Here is a 21,836-nt window from a genome sequence, read left to right on the forward strand (position 1 = left end):
CCCCTCCCCCCCCCCCTGGACATTGCTGTGTTAATTGTTCCCTGTGTCTGTTCGTTAACTCTGTGTTCTATGTGCTCATGTTATCTGTTGCTTGTTGTTTCTGTGTTTTCTGTTTTTCCCGTAATGTCAGCGTCTTTGAGGCCCGGAAAAGCTATATACTGTAAATACAATGAATTATTATTATTATTATTATTTATCTTTTGCAGCTTCATCAACTTTTTAAACTGACCAAACCACACACTGTTCTTGGTATCGGCCAGCGAACTAGCTTCTTTTTATTTATTTTTAAAATAGTGTACACAACAATAACATCAGTGGAGGCTAAATCCGAGTAAACTCAAATGTAGGCCACAAAACAATAATAAAAGCTTTAAAAATACTACAAATAATAATAATGTAACTGATCATTCAGTATTCATTATGAGTTCAGTGTATTAGAATCCCATTTCAGTGCATTTATGAGTTACTGAGTTATGATCTGGTTATGATAATAATAATCACTTTTTATTTGTATAGCACTTTTCCTGCAAACGTTGCAGCTCAAAGTGCTTCAATCATTATATAATCATAATTTAATTATTTAGTAATTTAAAGGCAATATTAAAAAGATGGGTTGTTAGTCTTGACTTGAACATATTTGCTGAGGTTGCATCCCTAATGTAAACTGGCAGTGTATTCCACAATTTGGGTGCATAAAATGAGAATGCAGCCTCACCAAATCTCTTCTTTTGCACATGTGGTACACAGAGAAAGCCAGTGTCAGAATATAATAGTATACTTTTACAAGATGATACAGGAGGTTACAGGTTAACAGACAGAAGATAATTAGTCACAAATCAAAAAGGACCATGCAGAATCCCTTAACAACGGAAGCCACTTAACAGTGGAAGCCACTTAACAGTGTTTGCCTGGTTTAATTCAGATAAAAGAAATAGCAATTTACCACAAAATGAAGTAGGATAGTCCTTTTACTCCAGGACCCAGCGGTGTTCATTGTGTCCGTGCCGCTGTTATGACCTCACAATGAAGAGGAACACAGTGTTACTTGACAGGCGGGCGTTTCCACTATGCTGTGGCGTCACATGAAAGCTATGAATAGGCTTCCTTGTGACCAGTTCTTTCAGACTTCAGAAAGCCTGGGTGAAATACACTCCAGAGAGTAGCTTCAAAGGGGTGGAGAGCTGTTTGAATTGAGTGACGCATTGGCCACGTCAAACCAATGAAATACCTAACATAATGCCTTCGTTCCCACCGCTCGGCCAGTTTCAATCCAAGCCAACTAAGACCACACAGGATGCGTGAGTAAAGGGTGAATTTGAGGTATAGCCTATGGCTACACGAGACTATAGCCTACACTTGAATGAGGAGCTGATTAAAAGAAGAAAATGATATGAAACAGTGACCAGAAACATGCCCCATCCCTGTTTTGTGTCTGCACATAATTATTATTATCTGTGATGAGATTAACTTAAGCCCCAGTTAGGTGGCTTTGGGTGATCTTTCTCTCTGAATCCTTTAAGGTGGGAGCCATATTATGGCATATACCGGTATCTCTGTTCTCTGGCCTAAAAAAACAAAACAAAAAACAACAATATACGTCCATTATTCATGTAAGTGTGGTCTGTCTTCAGGGGTTCATGGATCTGTGACATGGATGTGAAAGAATTGGATTGAAAGCACTTGGTTTCAATGATTTTCATGTAGCCTTCCTATAATATACGTGCTGTAACCTTTTTCACTGAGAAACAAGTCTAATTATTCTCTTCCAACAACAGGGATGCTAAATCCCACCAAAACGACAGTCTTTTTGTTTGTTTTAATTGACTTTTCTCTCTCTCCTGGATGTGCCTTAATACACTTTCTGATTCAGGGTTTATGTAGATCAACTGGTCTATATAAATAACGTCCTCTACCTGGATGAAAACATAATGCATATATAATAGAACAGATTATCTTTATAGTGAAATGATGTTCAGTCTGTGCGTCCTGTTCAACATAACCAACATATCCTCAGAGATCCCCACATTAGCCAGCTGGACTGATACATACAATTGATAATTGAATGAATTTGTATTAGTGCGGTGGCTTAAGACCATATTTGAAAATAATGGGGACGCGCCGGACAAAAGCACCACATTTTTTCCATGTGCTCTACATCACCATAGCTTTCAATTTTTGGTGGGAGCCACTTCATCAAGATGGCCGATGGCGGCCATCTTGGATTTCCAAGGTGGCCGCCATGTAAAATCTATAAGTGCAAATATCTCGGCTTCCAAGCCACTTAGAAGGTCAATCTTGGTGTCAAAATATACATGTTCTGGGTCAGGGAATGCATTAAAGCTATTGAGAATATAATTATATAAAAAAAAAAATTTGACCACTGCACTGACTGAGGCTGGTATCGCATCCTCTGGCACAGCTGACTCTTTCCTCAAAGCATCCCACCTCACTAGGACAAGACATGCCCACCAAGTGAGCGCTCTGGCACTGGGGAAGCTGCAGCAGGATGCCTTCTTGGACATGGTGACTGAGGGACCACGTGATGAGAAGATCAAAGAAGCTTGGAGACAAGATATGATCACCAAGAGTCCAACATTCCAGTACTGGGATACCATCCTCAACTTGGAAATAATGGGTCTGATATTTGTACGTGCCCACAGAGAACAGGATTTCCCCCTCTATGTGGAGTCACTGAAGGCTCTCGTCCCATGGTTCTTCGCCCTTGATCACCAGAACTATGCCAGATGGATTCCTGTCCACATCCGCGACATGGAAAGCTTGCCCACGTCCATTCACAATGAATTTGAAGAACATGGTCACTGGGTTATTCCCAAGACCACAAACAGATTCTCAAGCATACCGATAGACCAGGCTCATGAGCAGAATAATGATCTGGTGAAGGGTTCTGGGGGTGCAGTGGGACTCACCGAGAATCCCTCAGCATTCAAGAAGTGGATGATCGCAGGGCCTGAACAAGCACGACTCCTAAAAGAGTTTGAGCAGGAGTATATTTCAGAAGAAGGCAATAAACAACAACACCATGAAGAAGGAATGTCTACACAGAAGACATTCAAAGAACAAGCACTAGCTCTGGTGCACACCATCACTGGGATGAGCAATCCATTCCTAGATGATACCCCGAGCTTCTAATGCTGGACACACGAAATATAACTGACGAGTCTGTGGTTAACACAGTCCGCAATGTGGAATCAGTGGGCAGAGATCAGTACAACAAGTACCATGAGAGAGTGATCAGGAACCGCACACACTCCATTCACGAGCCCATCAAAAAGAACTCACTGCCTCTCTTCAGATGCCCAACACCCAAGACCAAGCAGGCAGGGCAGATCTCAATGTTGAAGGATGATGTTGCACTCTTCTCCCAATTATATATAGCCATGCAACACAGAGAGGGTGACATGAGCACCTTTTTTAAGCACGAAAACCATCCATACCCTCCCTCCCTATCTGACAGAGGGAAACTACGCTTGGGAAAGAAGTCAGATCTGCTAATTGTTCTGACAGAGAAGACACAACAGGAACCTCCAGGTACTTATTTTTTTTACAAACAAGTTGTAATCAGTCAGTGGCATTAAGTAATATCAGTAATAATCAGACAAAAGTGCATATCATTCTCTTCAAGGTCTGTAGAGAGTCCTTATTTAAAGTTTGTTTTTCGTTTTTTAACTAACTTTCTTTTTTACCTCCAGGGACTTTTGATGTCAAAGTACTCGACGGTGCTGCTGTTGTGCACTTCCTGTCCACCACCAACATTACCACATTCGACGAATATGCCAGTTGTGTCTTTGTTCCCCACATCATGAAGCACTTGGAGACCTCTGCAAGAGTTGATGTGGTCTGGGATACTTACATCACCAGCAGCATAAAAGAGTCAACAAGGGAGAAGCAAGGCAAAGGGATACGACGGAAGGTGGCTGGTCAGAACAAGCTGCCAGGGAATTGGCCAGATTTCCTGCGTGACCCTATGAACAAGCAGGAACTCTTCACCTTCCTCTCCAGGAAGATTGCATCCATTGCCTGGCCAGATGGTAAGCAGGTCTTCATTACATCTGGCACCAGAGTGGTCGGCACAGACACCAGCCACTTCATACTGCCATGTAACCATGAAGAGGCCGACACCAGGATACTGATTCATCTGCTTGATGCCCTGGAGCATCGCTCTTCTACCTGCTTGGTACGCACTGTGGATACAGATGTTGTCGTTATCCTCATCGGCAAGTTCCATGCCCTGCTCACCAAGTATCCAGCTGCAGACATCTGGGTCGCTTTTGGCACTGGCAAGAACTACAGATATCTTCATATCAATAACATCTGCCATACTCTGGGCAAAGGTAAGTCCACAGCACTTCCAGTCTTCCACTGTTTCACAGGCTGTGACACAACCTCAGCATTCTGTGGGAAGGGGAAGAAGTCAGCATGGGAGGCTTGGAAGTCCTACCCCGAGGTCACCCAGGCCTTCAACTACATGGCAGTGAATCCGCACACTCCCGTGACCATAGATGCCCAGCAATTTCAACTTCTGGAGCGCTACACAATCGTCCTTTACGACAAGACGAGTGATGTGGAATCTATTAATGAAGCACAGAGAGAGTTGTTCTGCCAGAAGAACAGAACCATGGAACACATTCCACCAACACAAGATTCCCTTCTGCAGCACTTGAAGCGAGTTGCCTACCAGTCTGGGATCTGGGCAACATCTGAACTGGCTCAGCAGCCGACACCCAGTCCAGAAGGATGTGGATGGACATTGGATAGAGACAGCCAGGTCTGGCTTCCTGTGTGGAGCATTCTACCAATGGCTTCGAAAGCCTGCACTGAACTGGTCAAATGTGGCTGTAAAAGCGCAAGTGGCTGTGGTGCAAAGTGCTCATGCAAGAAAGCACACTGGAAATGCACAGAGCTTTGCAGTTGTAAATGTGACCGATAATTTGAACTAACCCTAACCCTAACCCTAAAAAGTGAAGCACATAAAGTTCAATTCAATTAATGCATGTTGTCCATTTTTCAATATACATGCCATTGAAAACATACATATTAATATATGTCCAGCTGCTTAGGAACCGAGTTGAAAATTATGGATACATTGCCAGAATGAACATATTTATTTGATCTCGGCACAAATAATCATCTAGTGATATTCTCAATAGCTTTAATGCATTCCTTGACCCAGAAAATGTATATTTTGACACCAAGATTGACCTTCTATGTGGCTTGGAAGCCGAGATATTTGCACTTATAGATTTTACATGGCGGCCACCTTGGAAATCCAAGATGGCCGCCATCGGCCATCTTGATGAAGTGGCTCCCACCAAAAATTGAAAGCTATGGTGATGTAGAGCACATGGAAAAAATGTGGTGCTTTTGTCCGGCGCGTCCCCATCATTTTGCTAAGCTGCCGCACTATATGTATGTTTGTTTGTTTAACATTCTAACAGGCCCTCAAAATCCACCTCTTCAACCTTGCCTTCACCAGTTAACCCTCTCCCCCTCTCCTTCCCATGTGTCCCCAGCACTACCTTAATTAGGCCCCTATACTTTCTTTCATTTATTTCCTTTTTGTTTCTTCTTTATTATCACTACTCGATCTTTTCAGTTTGTAAAGCGTCTTTGAGTGTCTAGAAAAGCGCTATATAAGTCTAATGTATTATTATTATTATTTGTTTATCAAAATAGATTAGAAAGCAACAAAACAAAACAGTGTTCAATTACCTGAGCTGACTACTAAGAGACTGTTTGGTCCTCACCATGGACATACGCAGGTCTTGGCATCCAGAGAATCCAATGCTGCTTTCTTTGTGTTAGGTCATCACAAATGACTCACTTCATCACTCTGCATTAATGCAGCAATAGTAACTAACTGTACACTAAGTTGGACAACAAACAGGGCATCAAAATACCATAATTGTTCAAAATAAGATCTGTCTTTAGAATGGGGAAAAGGGCACATCCACTAAAAAAAGAGATTCATAGAGATATGTGATCCCCCTTTCAGTGTGGCCAGATATTCTCCAGTTACAGGGAGCCAGAGAACACAAAAGACCCCTAGCACAGCTCAGCTAAAGAGCAAGCAGGATAGAAAAAAATGCACCTCTGAGCAATTGGCCTTATTTGCAAATGTGGGTAGGATGGGTCTACCTTGTCAAATGCTGTTGCAGTAAATAAACCTGTCCTTGTTTGATGCATACTTCAATGAAGGCAGATGGTGCTAGGGTGACTTCTTAGCTTGGCTAGCACCTGGCTCCATCTACTGGACAATTCACCTTGAGCTTGCTTGAGCTGCAGCGAGACGCTGGCTTTCTGTGTACCACGTACCATGTACAAAAGAAGAGATTTGGTGAGGCTGTCGCTGTATTCTCATTTTATGCACCCAGATTGTGGAATGCACTGCCAGTTATTAGGGATACAACCTCAGAAAATATCTTCAAGTCAAGACTAAAAACCCATCTGTTTAATATTGCATTTTAATGACTAAATCATTAAGTTATGATTATATAATGATTAAAGCACTTTGAGCTGCAACGTTTGCAGGAAAAGTGCTATACAAATAAAGCTTGTTTTTATTATTATTATCTGTCTTGTTCAGAAAAGTATGGTGTTTGTACTCCTTTCACGTAATGAAATAAACAGAATCAATACTGTTTCAGACCATTCCCCCAGCTCCTCATCCCTCCTCAAGCCCTCGGCCAGACTTTACAGCTTCACCTGGGCTGATATACCTGCATGAACTCGGCCAATTCTCCACTACTATTTTTTCATTTTATTGGACAGATATAGCGAAGACAGAGAGGAAAGTAAGGAGAAGGGTGAGAGGGCATGTCAGCAGGGCATGGGTCCGACTCACACCCATGCCGACATGGGCATAATGTGTGCACTGTAGACTGTGGTGCTAGACCACTGGACCACCAATTCTCCACTATTATCTATTGATTTAAACACTAGCTTTTGCAATGTTGGGATCATGTACTAATTTATGCTATTAACTACGTAGTCAAATAATGAGCAGTTAATTAACTGATAAACCCCTCAATCTGAGCAGAAATTCCATGGCAAATAAGAGACAAATGTTTTTTTTTTATAAAAAAAATAAGTTTATTTAAGACATCCTTGAACCTTGTCGACAGCTACGTGTTATAAGGAGTGGTATTCAAAGAACAATAAAAAGACATTGTGACGACACATATGAACAATTATCCTTTAGAATTTTAAACAAATACAGGAAGAAGAACACACTAACCAACCCAGAAATGTGATCCATGAGTTGAACACCTAAGATAACTAATTACTTTCATACTGGTTTATAATCCCTCCGAGTTACACAAAAGGGCAGGGGATAAAAAACTACCACTAAAAAAGTAAAAATAAGATATGTAGTGTTAACATTACAAAAAAAAGAGAATAACACTTTACATCTTAAACATTAAATATACACAGCGCAACGTGTTCTAAGTTCAGTCTGGTCTCGTTGTTTAAAGATGTGAAATTGTGTGGATTTATTTAATGGCATAACAAGAATTCAGTATACAATTGAAGGGTATACGACAAATCAAGCTATACTTTTCAGGATGATCAAACGTTTAGGGAGCTTGTTGAGTTGTGGTGGTCAAATTCAGGTTCAGCACCTGCTGTAAGTCAGGGCAGACGGACATTCCCCTGGATATGATGTCACGGCTCTGGGTAACGTCCGCTTCATGGAAAACAAGCACAACAGTCATCGGTTAGTTCTCATACACACAGCAAAAAGAAAAAAAGGGGTCGGAGACATGCTGATTCGCGCTGGACTACTATTACCCCAGGACCTCCAGAATCAGCGAAATAGGGTTGGTAATTTGCGGTGGATATTTTTTACTCAGATCTTTACGGACATGGCCGATTCGCACGGGATAAAGAACAGACGGCATCCGGAATTATTACAAATTACGGACGTCATCACGTAATACTAGTCCCGTGCGAATAGGGCTTTAGTTGACAAGCCACGTTCAGCGAATCAAACACTGATTTCAATGCAGACCCAACATTCAAATACGTATATCTTCTTGATAGACTATCAACTTTTTTTCGGATTTCAATGTATGAAAAAAACTGAAAAATTACTTCAGCAAATATTATTTTGAGGGATAGGGTTGGTCCTTTGTGCAATAATCCTCTGACATGGTTTTTAATGAAACTATTTGCATGATGGGGTTCATTTTGGGCACAAATTCATAATAATACTGGTTGTTGTTCTGCCCTGGAGCAGGTTGGAGCTTCAGGGTGCGTTGCTATAGTAATGTACGTGGCTAAAGGGTGAGCCACCTTTGTGACATCACTAGTTGAAGCCAATATCAGGCAAAGTAGTTAGCTCGCTTCGTAGTGTACCCCTCTGGAAGCATTCTACTCATCATCCTCATCATCTTCCTCATCGTCGTCATCTTCATCCTCATCATCATCGTCTTCCTCTGCAGCAGCAGCCACCGGGCCTGTGTCCATTTTACCCTTTGTACGGTAGGCGATGATATCCTTTGAAATACAAAAACCATAGTTTTAAAACTAAGTATAGAACCAGTATGAAACCATGTTAGATGTAAAGACAAAAGTGCTTAGAGAAGAAATCAAATGTTATGCTGTACGAGTACAGATCTGATGGACGGATTTAGCCTTACCCACCACCGCCATAGTGAATCTTGATTTATCAACACAGTCTAAGTTATTATCACTGTTTTTATCCCAAATTGTGTTTTATTTATGTGTTATTTTATTTCACTGATGTTGATTTGACTGTAAATATTCTTGTATTTCAGTTTCACAAACTGCAAAAAGAATATTGAATAAAGAAACTTCAAACAAACAAACAAAAAGTCACCTTGTCGTATTTCTCCTTCAGGATCGCTGCTTTCTTCTCATACGGCTGTTTCTCCTCAGCAGCTGAGCTGTTCCACATCTCTCCCAGCTTCTTGGCGGTGTTCCCAATGGACAGCCCAGGGTGCTCACTCTTCACCTTCTGACGGAAGTCAGCGCAGAAGATGAAGAACGCAGACCTAGGACGCAGGAAAACAAATATAATAATTAGCCAGTTACCAATTATGTTTTTACTACTATGGGGTCATCCCTATGTTCCCACAGCCCAGTGGTCCCACAGCCCAATGGTCCCACATTTCTAATATTTCATAGGTGGCGCTATTGCAACTTGTTTAAAAATACCAAATGCACAATTACAGATTTTCACGAAATTAGGGTTTATGGTTAGTTACATTACTTAAAAATGAGGGAACATTGGGCTGTGGGAATATACGCCAGCTAACGACGCTAGCCATCTCCACCAGTAAATGACGAACTAAGACCGTGAGATGCGGCTAGATAACGACGCTAGAACATCATCACAGGTAAAGAAGAGGGGCGGTGGTACGTACGGCGGTCTCTTGGGTGCGTTGGGGTCCTTAAATCTCTTCATCTTCTGGCCCTTGGGTGGGATATAGTGTGTCATCTCCCTCTCATAGCGGACCTTGTCTAGCTTTGCCATGTCCTCAAACTTGCCCTTCTCTTTTGCGGTAATGCTCTGGAAAGAAATAGAGAAAATAGATACATATGAATATTATGAAGAATGTTCCAGAATGTTCAGCCAGAATGTTCAGCTGCCCATTGTGACACATTACAGACACGAGTTATTAAAGTATACAAGGAACATGACATCACACTGTTAAAAGGTAGGGATGCACCGATACCACTTTTCAGACCACATTTTTACATTGAAAACGTGTTTTATTTTTCATCAGCTGTTTCTCACTTCCTGATTGTAACAAATTAAATATGTGACATGGTCAAAGTGTTTTTACAGATTATGAAAGTAAGTAAGATAAGCTTTAAAATTATGTGTCATACATTGAAATCTGAAAATAGATAAGATATGCTTATTTCAATGTTTGTTTCTTCAAACAAAATACCAGAGAAAATCGCTCTTAATCAAAACAGACACGTTTGCTACCATCACGTTAGTAGCTAGCTAGTAGCTAACAAAAACATCACTATGTAACATCTAACTGCATGTTTAGCACACCACAACACGCTAACAACATGCTAAAAACACATAACGAGATGATCACACAGTCCTTGCTTTTGAAGACGTCCTAAAACATACGTTTGTTTACAAGCCATGTGTCACGCAACACTCACACGAGTACAAAGCAGTAAGGCAAACAATACAGTGAATCAAAAAACAAGCTGAATTCGCCGACAAATTATAAGTATTTTAGTGATCCTAAAACAGTTATTTGTTATATTGAGTGGGCTCTTCTTCAACACTTAAACTTTCGTAATATGAAAAATATATATATTTTAAACTTGCTCCTCCTCCTCTGCCTACCTGCTACGAGAGGTTACCGTAAAGTGGTAACGGGAGCGTACGTATCGGAGTAGTTTAACGAGTACATGAGCACAGTATCGGGTATGAGTACTGGTATCGGTGCATCCCTAATTAATGGCATATTAATTATTAATAAGACCTTTCGCATTTTCCTACCCATGTAAATTAGTTTCCGGTCGGGCGGAAATTATCGTTCAGACTAGGGATGTGCAGAACTAAACATGTTCATAGTCGAATAATCAGTGGGTGGTATGAACGAATAATAGATTTTTTAATGTGTGTTGACATTCACAAAGAAAGCCATGGATCATCGGCAAGAAATCACTTAATATCATAAACGCAAAAAAATTAAAACATTAACAGTGAAAAATCGAATTTATTCTGGTATTAATCCTCATGAATTTATTCTTAGAAATACTTAAATTAGGCTAACCTAATGCAGATCAGAAAAAAATATAAAAAGACACCCATATTAAGCATAGGCCGATTGCTAATATCGCTAATAAAATGCCATAGATAAAGATTAAAACAACAGAACACAATCAAGCGCTATATTCTTTGACAAAGTTAATAATAATGATAAATTGCAAAACTGCAAAGGCCTACTGGTCATCAAAACCAAAACAAAACCCCAAATCCTGCTCACCAAAACATGAAAAAGCCTACCTAAAAGACAGGCGCTAGTGCTAACAAATAAATAGCATTTGTAGGCCACATGCGGGGACGAAAATAACTTTATAGTAAAGGAGGACAACAATGAAATTACTTAAGTAGCCGAACAACATTTTGACAAAGCAGGTGCGGGTTTGTGGAACGGAAAGTGAAGATAGCCTTTCTTACCTTGGGACAGGCATATAAAAGTGCTCCTCGCGTCAATGACATCAGACTCTCTCCCCGATCCACGTTACTGAACCTGGACCTGGTGTTTGTTTGTTTGTGTTGCATGCATATGTATTAATATTTATGCTTGTGTATTGTATAAATCGTGTTAAATTCTGTGCATGATTAATACAAATATTCATACAAATAAAAAAAATAAAAAATAAGAATGCTACAGAACCAACATTAGTTCCGTCTGTTAATTCATGTTTATTTGAATGGGGGGGGGATTAACGATCCAAATGTAAAAAATAAAAATAATCAGCTTTGACCCTTGGGAACGAATAATCAAATAATTGGTCATTTTAACCCATCCCTAGTTCAGACTTGCTGCCTTCAGGATTTGCTTAAATTGGAAATACATGAGGTCGATTGGCTTACTAAATCTTAAAACAAAAATTGCAAAGAGTTGGAGCAGGGTTTATGATGAGCAAAGTGTATTAATTATGAAGGTTTAAGCTTTCAGCTAGTTTACCAGGTGTTGTTTTCAGCACCAGGGACTTGGGACAGTGACAATGCATGACTAGTTAACTAGCTTACGGTAACATAATGTTACCTTTCCAGCTTGTTGGCCCCCAACCGTAGTAGCTGATGAAGGATGCTAGCGAGACTTTGTGGTGACATTCACAAACAGGATCTTTATTTTCCTCCGCAGCAGCGAACACAATTCCCAGCCTCATAACACTGTTATGCTGTAACCCTGAGCTTACCTGGACACTTTCACACTGACTGTCATCACTCAACACCTGTGGCATGACCCATAGGCCTACTCTTCACCCACGCACACGGCCGGGCCGGTAACAGTAGGGTAAACTAATTTTGATGGGAGACTCGTGCAGTTTTATTTGTTTCCTTCACAGTAACTGAGGGAAGGGGGGAAAAAAATCCCACACCACCAAACAACTTTTTTTGAGAGAATGCAATAAGTCCTGAGTTACTATGAGGAGATAAATTAATCTCCCATCAACGTTTCCCCTAAGAGTCTCCGTACATTACCCCCATTTGTTCCCCCCCAATAAATGCAATTTTTACCCATTTAAATAGCCTGGCTAATTAGGGCTCGTAATACTGCATCATTACAAATGTCATAAAATAACGTTCATTGTCAAAACCAATAAAAAAAACATGAAAAATAGAGTAACTTTTGTACACATCTCAGTAACGTCAGCACAACGATATAATCGTTATATAAGAACATGCACCAGGTTTGCGGGAGCGCACAAATTCCCAGCTTCTCTACCACCTAAGCCTTATTTTGAGCCAGATAAAAAAAAAACTACTAGAGTGTGTAACACTGCATATCGCAGTGAGAATAATCTCGACTGGCACAAATGTAGAGCAGCCTTTTAATGTGACGTTGACGTCACTTTGTAGCAAAAAGAGTCTATTTAAACAGATGTCTGTGGCTACCTTCCATCCTTCTGAGCATTTCTTGGAGAACTCGGCAAAGTTGACGCTAGCTTCCGGGTGTTTCTTCTTGTGCTCTTCGCGGCTGGTCTGCACAAAGTAGGCATAGGAGGACATCCTGCCCCGCGGCTTTCTCGGGTCCTTAACCATCTTGGGTTAATTTGTCTGGGGGGGGAGAAGAGGGAGGAGGGGGGGATGCAGTGTGAGAATTAGCAATCTCTCAAACTTTTGAATTGTGGTAATAATAGGAGGGGTTAGGGTTAGGGGGCTAGGGGTGGTGGATATAATGGAGGAGGGTGGATGGGGGGGGCGGGGTGGTGTGCAGTACTGGCAGACAGCCAGCTCTAAGTTCCCCCATGATCCTCCTTTTGTTGTCACAAAATCACTGCTAGCTAGCTAGGTAGCTAACACAGACCTGCCTCACTGCACCATGTCAGGACATCTGCTGACAGAAATGAAATGTACTAAATTATATGTAACACTGTAACACTAGTAGGACCTACTACCATGAATAAAACCAAACTGCCCGGCTAGTTCAGTGGCTAAGGAAGATGGTTCATAAGGCTGAGCCTGAAACAGCTGTGGGGTATTCCATCAACGTCACTAAAGGAAAATCCAGGCTTATTTGGACATGTCTCGCGAGACTTTTACAAAGATCCAGGCTTATTTTGATAGGCCTCGCGAGATTTATCCAAAACAAGCCTGTTTTTTTCGACGTTGATAGAATACCCCCCAGATATCAGTTAGCTAGCTGACGTTAAAACAACATCTAGGGCTAGGCTAGGTTAACTAGGAGGTGTATATTAATCAATTATGTGGAAAAGCCCACGGCGTTTAGCAAAATGATATAATATTATATATATATATATTTATATCATATTGAATGCGACGTAGCTAGCAGATGTCTTTGTTACCAGGACAACACATCCAGTACAAAAGAGATAAGATATCTAACAAAATACACAAACTTAGACTCATTTACTTATAAATACATGTTCCAAAATGCCTCGTATTCACAACTACTCGTTATGAACTTAAATAGGCTACTTTTGGTGTAGATAGGGTAAATACTTACCCTAAGTATTGCTGGGCTAAACGGCTAGCTGTGTTATGTCTCAGACAATGGGAGGAGAAGAGCCCAGCTCGCGGTCTTTCTGCTGAGAGGGAGACCTCACGTTGCGTTCGTAAACACGCTCTGGAAACCTGATCGGCACTCATGGAATGCCTCTCGGCCAATCAAATTACTCGGTGCCTTTGTGACGTCGGGCCCAGTGTGCGTCCGGGCGCTCTAAGAGCGGATTTACGAACGCAGCCTTGATCTGTGTTCCTTGAGCTCTAATGGTGGAACTCCGCCCACCTGATTCCGGTGACTGTGAATTATTCCTTCATAATAAAAGCCCTCAAGTTAAATTCCATTTGGCATTATTCGAATAATATTATTAGATTAGATTCTTTAGTTACTTTATTGTCATCGCAGACTACACATACCATACAACGAAATGTAGTATTCTATGTATTTCTATATACTGGAGTGTACAGAAATATTTTTTTTATTATTTCAACTCGTATCAGTCGCAGGCCTACCATAAAATGATAGCAACATTTGGTAAGACACCATGTAGACTCAAACTGATCTGACTTACATCCTAGAACTGTTGAGTAGACTGGTACCACAGTTGAGTTTAAATAATCAACACATATTTCTTTAAAGTCCAGTTTATACAAATGCAATAGGCATGTGAAACAAATGACATGTTATTACACCAATATATAAATTGTAATGATTGAAATGTTTGACTTTATGTTCAGTAATTTGTCCTTATTTCAGTAGAAATAGGAAAACATATTGTGATCCCATCACTTTCTATCTTAACTCGCGCTTTTATTTTGGATGCGCAAAAACGAAACCGGAAGTCTTAATGTTGGAAGTTGTTGGTCATTAGAGCTCACGAAACACATGACCCTACCGGCTATGGACGCTCAATGTCGTTGTAAAGTATTGCTCCCATTGGCTGCCGCCAACTATATGGTGCATCTGATTGGACACCTATATTTGAGGTCCTGATTAGTGGTGTTGAATGATTGATCATCTTTTAAAAATCTATAATCCCAGAAATGACACCACTACAATAGCACTACAATAGCATTGAGTATATAGCATAGCGCTCCACTGCACAGGGTAATCAACCATTAAGCAACTCCGGTCTGCATCCCGGAGTAGGGGGCGTGATCAAAGGAGTGGGCGTGTCGAAATGTGTGGGTGTGTCACCAGCGCTCTGCTGTAGGTTCGACCAGGGGTAGGCAACCTTTTTGATATGAAGTGCCATTTTTATGTTCTTTTAAAGATAGGCTAAATACTTTTATGTTCACCCCTGCTGTCTAGTAACCTCTGCCTTTAATTGCTGCTAATAATTTGCACTCTGTATAAAAACATGTGATTTCTGAAGTATTGTTATATATAAATAAACCCTTTTAAATATTTTTATTGTCTATGCTCTTTCCTTTTCATATATATTTTATGTAAAGCACTTGTAAAGCACAATTGCTTCTATGTGTGTATGAAAATGTGCTACACATAAACTTGCCTTGCGTTACAACATGCTCGTCCACAACATGCGCATCCACGCATCCACTGTCCCGTCTCTCAAACCTGAATGTGTTCAGTAATCACTTGATACCTATTCTAAAAGTGTTGCTGAGTAGAAATCTAATTTAGCTTCGGAAAAATATGTGTACACAGTCCATATAATGCAATACAGTAATCCAGTCTTTCATCCTTGTTTCCATCTTTCATTCATTCAATCATGTGTGGTTCCTTTATCCATATTTACTATTTCTAAATGCTTAAACAAGTTGAATGTGGGCGTTTTATTTGCTCAATACTCCTCTTGTTAGGCTACATTATACAGACACAATTGACAACAAACAACACACGACGAGATGCTGAATCTTTCATGCGTAAAACCCCCTGCAAAGTCAGTCAATCATTAAGTTGCCGAGCAGATACAATTGTTGCGCGTCTCCTATAACAACAGTGTCACAATCAACCCGAGCAAACGACGGGAACCCTTTTCCCACTTTGGTCACAATAGAAACTCACGGAGAATTCTGCAGCACAGCAGCAAATGAACATAATGGCTTAATTATTGTTTGGGCTTAATAATTCAGGACGACTGTTTTTAAACGACATCCGCTTGAGATCAGCAACACGGGACCGACAACCTAACGTTGCTGACCAACATCTCACAAGAGTCGGAGAAGAGGACATGTGTACATTAGGCAACTTCGTTTTCCCCAGGCGAGGAGATCAATAATCAACTAGTATCATTTTTGATTTATTATTTTTAAAAACCCACTACCGCGAGTTAAAACAGCTATGGCAGCCGTGGGTGAGTATACGCCTACCCATCCATTTAGATTAGATTAGATTGAACTTTATTGTCATCGCAGAGTACAAGTACAATACAACGAAGTTGTATGCAGTTTAGCATCCAACCAGAAGTAATGCAGTATGTGCAGAGGTAGTATTGTAAACATCAGTAGCCTTTAGTTAGAGGTATATACAGTTATGAGCTATACTACAGTTATGGGCTATATACAGTTATGGGCTATATACAGTTATGGGCTTTATACAGTTATGAGCTATGTACAGTTATGGGCTATATACAGTTATGAGCTATATGAGGTAGTTTATGTACAATATCTAATGTGCAGAAGCTATATCAGGAGACATGTGCAATGTGCAATATACAGCAAAGGTAGTAATGTAAACATCAGTAGTGCAAAGGTTAAAGAGTGGGTTAATCACATTAACTTATAGAGTCATGACATGAACAAGTATAGGCTGTAATGTGCAGGCAGTTGGAGTTAGCGCTTGTATATTTATGAACAGTTACATTACCAGAACTAAGCCTATTTAAACTTTACATTTCATCCTGAAGATGAGAAGCAGTGGTGGGACCCTTATGAAACGTCCCAGAAAAGGGATTTTATTTACCGGCCCAACTCATCAACAGGCCTACCAGTTTTACGGTATGTTTTTTGGATGAAGGCTTAATTGAAACGATTCAGTGACTTGAATTTTAATTGTACTACTATGCCTTGATTAGCATCCATGTTTCATTGTATGTTTTGTGTCATTCTGCTAAGTCCAACATCGTGGAAAGCCTATAGAAACCCCTGTGCCTTAGCTGGACCTGTGGGCTCAACGGCATACAGTGAAGATTTCTGTTCCAAACCTGACTGCATTCGCTCGGGATCAGCCTCAGGAAACAGGAGGAATAACCCACACCCAAGCCAAGTAGGCCTATAGTATAACTAGCTGAACTATTAGAAACATGTCGTTAGCCTCATAGCATAATTGCCTAAGTCATATTTTGGGCAAATTGAGATATCTGCCTAACTCTACTCTCCTAACACTGCTGATTCACTGTGCATTATTGCCTCTATGCCATCAGCCTATCAGAATGCTTGCTACATTCCAGAATCACTATCTGCCCAAGTCATCTCTTTGACATAGGCATTTTTGACACTACATACAAAGATGGCTCGGCTGACCACAAGTGAAGCATGACTTAGGCAGTTATGCTATGAGGCTAATGATATTCAGTAATTTCCCTTTCCGAGTAGGCATCTTTTTTTTTTACAAACAGGGTGCTTTACATTGAATGAAACATTGAACGTGGCCTAACTCTTCACCAGTGTAAAGTGAAAGGCCTAACCTGCTGTGTCTGATCTGGTGCCTCCTCAGTGTTTCATGGTGTGGAGGCTGCCCAAGGGTTTGAACCAAAGCCCCGCTGATGGCGGATCCCCTTGTTGTGAGGAGGAGATCCGGAATGCCTTGACTGCACAGTACCGCTCTACCTACAGGACAGACTTCCTGGGCATACCTCAAGGTTGAGAGACAACATCCTCCATGTTATTTCTATTTCTAAACGGTATCAACATTATTTTGCTTTGAAAAGGTGGAAGTTGTTTTAGGAGACTTACTGTAGTAAATTGGTCTAAGATTTTATTGTAATTATATTCAATTCTGCTTCCCCTAATTGGCCTCCCCCCCACGGTGAAACCAGGGAAGGGACTATGGATTGGTCTCAGTTCATTTGTTTGTCAGACGCTATTCGTGACACGTTCTAATGCTTTGGTCTTCATATCGGCAACCAATCAAAATGTTCAGACTTTTCTTTTGAAACACGGAACTACGTTTCAATGTTGTTGAGAATCACAACACAAACTCACCAGTCAAGTCAAAATACTGCAACGTAATGGAGTCAGTGAGTAATCCCCACTGCTACCTAGTTAACTATAACACTACTTTACATTGTTAGCAGGCTCACACAACAAGCTGTGTTAGTTGACTAGCGATGTGTCATTGATTTTCAACAATGTGGAAATGTATTCACATTTTTCGAAAGAAAAGTCAGATCATTACATCAGATCCCGACATGAGAACCAAAGCATTAGAATGTTTTCAAATAATACTGTCAAATTCTAGAAAATGAATCTAATAAACACTACAATTTCCGGTGCCTTCAAATGCAAAGAAGGAAGACATAATGAATCAAATGAGCTTCACACATTCCCAGTCTAAAAAGTGGGGTCTGAGGTGTACTTTAGTCTTGCTCCCTATTATGATACTTTTAATGATAACATTTGAATTGGCATCCCCTTGAATCTCCCAAGATGCATCATTCCCCCAATTGACCTAGTGGGGGTCAGAGAAAATGTGTGTGACATGTCATGTGACATACGAACGGACAAAGACAGATCCACAGTCGCCTCCCCGATGTCTTCGTGGTGGGGGGGACAACAACAACAACTACAGTAATATTAGACAGTCCAACCTGCGGTTTAGAATTAGCCTAAGACATCCTCTCAAACAGATATTTTTGGTCTACTTTGATGTGTTTGATGTGACCTGCCCTACAGGGTTTCAGAAGAAACATCAAACGATCCTTGCACCTCTGAGCCAGAAACAAGTCCCTTACTGCACGCTCACAGAGATGAGGCACAATTACCGCCAGCCGAGGCAGAAATCTGAATTTCAGGGCAACATGTCCCGCTACGGCTGCAACAGGCTGCACGGTGTGGCCCCCAGGGGTATAGGTAAGGTTCATTTCGCCGTACACGCACATCGCAACCAGAATACTCTGAGGGCGGCTGTGGCGCAGGAGGTAGAGCCGCCATCTAATGATCGCAAGGTTGGCAGATCGGCGGTTCGAGCCCCGGCTGGCCTCAAAGTGTCCTTGGGCAAGACACTGGACCCCAAATTGCTCCCAGTGAGCAGGCCGGCGCCCTTCCTGGTAGCTTGCCGTGTGTGTGAATGTGTGAATGAGAAGCCGTTGTAAAGCCCTTTGGATAAAGGCGCTATATAAGTGCAGTTAATTTTTTTCTTGGTTAGGAGCCTGTGTTTTTGCTGTTTACATGAGGCTAACATACCACGCCTGCCTGCCAATATTCCTGTACATAATCTAATAGGCTAAGCCCCTCCATCCGTGAGATTCTGCCCTAAATATTATGCAGCTGGCTCACAGCCTATTAACCTGTTTCTCCTTTGCATTATTGCGGAAGAGAGAACATTTTACACACAATAATATTTAGGCAGGCTAGAACTAGTGTTGTGAATCCGCCTCACATATTAAAACTACACACACATATCCCAGAATTGATTGTAAAACTGAGAATGGGCACAGGCAAATGGAAGCAATTTTTTTCCAATATGAGGATTAACTGAGGTAAGGTATTTATATGCCTCAGTATTCAGGTTATTAGGGGCATACCCAGTGGCGTACCGCAAAATCCCGAGGCCCCCCCGCAAGGTGGCGGCGGGGGCCCTTTCGCAACGGAGGTTTTTTTTTTTGTTGCGTTTTTTAGAGTCCGACAGTGTTTCCTCTATATGCATTTATTCGTGGCGGGCCGCCACGAATACATTTTCTCCGCCACTAATTGATTCAGTCCACTTTATGACCGGAGAACAGAAAAAAATCTGATTGAAGCTAGTTTAGGCCGCTTTCAGACCTACATTTCGTTCCGATTTAGGATGTAGTAAGTTACAATATGTTACAATGTTGCAATTAACCTCGTCGGCGGTGCTTGCAAAACAGTTTTGTGATTGGTCCGAATTTAGCGGGACATTTGGATTTCTGGAAATCCCTTCCCTCTCTCTTCGCCCGTCGCTTTAATCCCGTAAGCGTATCCTAATCGAAAATGCAACATCATCAGCGACGACCTTGGGTTGTTGCATTTACTACTGCTGTTCTTTGGTTCATGTTCTTATACCAGTGCTCACTATAGAGTATTTTAAATGAACATTCGTAATGTAGTCTAGTCTCTGATGTTCATGGTCAACTAAATCAGGCTATTTTGTGAAACAAATAATGGTCCCGAGCAGCCTCGCATCTAACGCTAGCTTCGAACTATTGATAGCATAAACGTTGGTAAATGTCACAAACGACACAGTATTGGCAGGGGGAAAGAAGGGGAGTCGAATTTTTATTAACAGATTTACATGCTGGAAAAACATGCAGCTAAAATTCAGGGAACATTTGGACAATAAGAGACACAACGGAGCTGTGGTCGCGTGGTCTAATTACAGGGCAATATGCGCGGGGCAAAAATAATCTATTGCCTCCCAAATCACCACGAACAGAACGGCGGAGGTACGGGTAAACAGGGCACATATTTTTTTAATGTTGCCACCCTCTATTTTTCCGTGCTACGCGCGCGAAAAAAGAACACTCCGCCACTAATGTGAAAAATCCTGGAGGAAACACTGTCCGATGCATTATTGACGTTGCGAAATTTCGCAATATGCACTCTACATTCTAAATGCTTGACTTAGCAAAAGGTACAAACAAGTGAGAGCAATGAGAGGGGGTGCTAGCAACCAATGTTAGGGGGCCCCCTAGTGGCTGGGGCCCCCCCACGGTGCGTCGCTTGCGGGCCCGTCCGCTACGCCACTGGGCATACCCCACAACCTCTCATTACCGGAATAAGGGCTTATTCTGGGTACTCCAATCAGAGTAAGGTGTTTACACGGGCCATGTCCTATTCATATAAACTTGGGATGCATTAACCATGACTCATAAGAGACCATACCAGACCATACCAGACCATACCAGACCATACCATCTTTCTTTCTTTCTTCTTCTATCACGATGACTGCCAATGGCCCCTGGCCTGCGCTAGATTACTCTTCCTGCTCGAACTGGTGAACTGATGATTCACTTGCTTAGTCAAATCGATTGTAAGTCGCTTTGGAATAAGTCGTCTGCTAAATGCCCAAATGTGAAATGTAAATGTACCAGAGCTGTCTGTGAATGTCTCTGTTTTATCTCCCAGTTCCAGCTGTCGTTCACGATCACATCCGCAACCAAGAGAACCGGTCACAGTTGACCACCTATGACACACACTTTGGAGGGAAAACCACAGATGTCTCTTCTGTACTCAGAACTCTACAGCCCCAAAAGCTCCAGCAGTTCTGTAGACATTTACCTGAGAAAGGTGAGCTATGAATTTAAATGATCTAACTCTCTCTACAGTATGTTTATAGTGACAGTCTAGTCAAGTGAAGTCAGTCAACTGAAATATGGTTTTGTTTACAGATAAGGAGGCTGTGCAAACGTTTTTGCACAGAGCAGAAACCCCTTCGAGCCAGGTGAAAACAGGGAAGAATAAATCTGTTTTCCCTCCTGTTTTACCCAAGCCAGAGTGGATGTCTGGCTGGCCAGGGCCGTGATTATCGCCTGAAGCATGTATACCAGAGGCTCAGTCCAGTCAAAAAAGGATCTCTGTAGAACCGTGTGTGTGAATGTTTTAAGCTGTGTGTTTTTTGCAGTGTTGTTGCAAACTGCTTTGACTTGCATTTCTGAAAATAAAGCAATTTGATGAAATAATGGCTATGGGTGATTAATTAAAAAATAATCAATCTGTTCTTCAAGATTAAAGATTCAAGATTCAAGATAGCTTTATTGTCTGTGACACAGTGACAGAAATTCTCCTTCGACAGGCAGAAGTGCAGCTCAAGAATACATTTCCACATTAAAAACACACATACATTAATACATACAATAAAAACAGACAGACAAAGCAGTGTTTATAAAATGTAGTGCCTATTTAAAAAGTCCAGTCATTTAAAAATAATAATAAAAAACCAGTGTTATGGTTTCTGTTGTTCACAAGTTAAAGTTTGAAG

The 21,836-nt window shown here is 41.3% G+C and overlaps 2 protein-coding genes across 2 annotated transcripts; one reads left to right on the plus strand and one right to left on the minus strand.

Annotated features, from left to right (window-relative positions):
• Positions 1 to 7,130: 7,130 nt before the first annotated feature.
• LOC308175979 (high mobility group protein B1-like) lies at positions 7,131 to 13,790 on the minus strand. Its single transcript, XM_080550561.1, has 6 exons — positions 13,719 to 13,790; positions 12,647 to 12,808; positions 9,408 to 9,553; positions 8,861 to 9,035; positions 8,377 to 8,517; positions 7,131 to 7,705 (listed from the first exon to the last, which is right to left on the minus strand). The coding sequence occupies exons 2-5, from the start codon at positions 12,791 to 12,793 to the stop codon at positions 8,392 to 8,394; spliced, it is 594 nt and encodes a 197-aa protein (XP_080406687.1). The 5' UTR covers positions 12,794 to 12,808; positions 13,719 to 13,790; the 3' UTR covers positions 7,131 to 7,705; positions 8,377 to 8,391.
• A 2,229-nt stretch (positions 13,791 to 16,019) lies between these two features.
• On the plus strand, positions 16,020 to 21,380 carry tex26 (testis expressed 26; the record flags this gene model as incomplete). Its single annotated transcript, XM_080526594.1, has 7 exons — positions 16,020 to 16,032; positions 16,585 to 16,675; positions 16,793 to 16,943; positions 17,394 to 17,538; positions 18,572 to 18,748; positions 20,984 to 21,145; positions 21,247 to 21,380. 7 exons carry the CDS (start codon positions 16,020 to 16,022, stop codon positions 21,378 to 21,380), a joined length of 873 nt encoding a protein of 290 aa, XP_080382720.1.
• Positions 21,381 to 21,836: the final 456 nt, after the last annotated feature.

This window comes from Nansenia antarctica (assembly GCF_963989245.1).
Source record: "Nansenia antarctica genome assembly, chromosome: 1".
Classification (NCBI taxonomy): domain Eukaryota; kingdom Metazoa; phylum Chordata; class Actinopteri; order Argentiniformes; family Microstomatidae; genus Nansenia; species Nansenia antarctica.

Coding starts and splice junctions, on each gene's coding strand:
- LOC308175979 (XM_080550561.1), bottom strand. CDS start 12,793: ATGGTTAAGGACCCGAGAAAGCCGCGGGGCAGGATGTCCTCCTATGCC. Junction 9,554..12,646: donor AATGCTCAGAAGGATGGAAG/GTAGCCACAGAC, acceptor ATTTCTTTCCAG/AGCATTACCGCAAAAGAGAA. Junction 8,518..8,860: donor TGAAGGAGAAATACGACAAG/GTGACTTTTTGT, acceptor TGTATTTCAAAG/GATATCATCGCCTACCGTAC.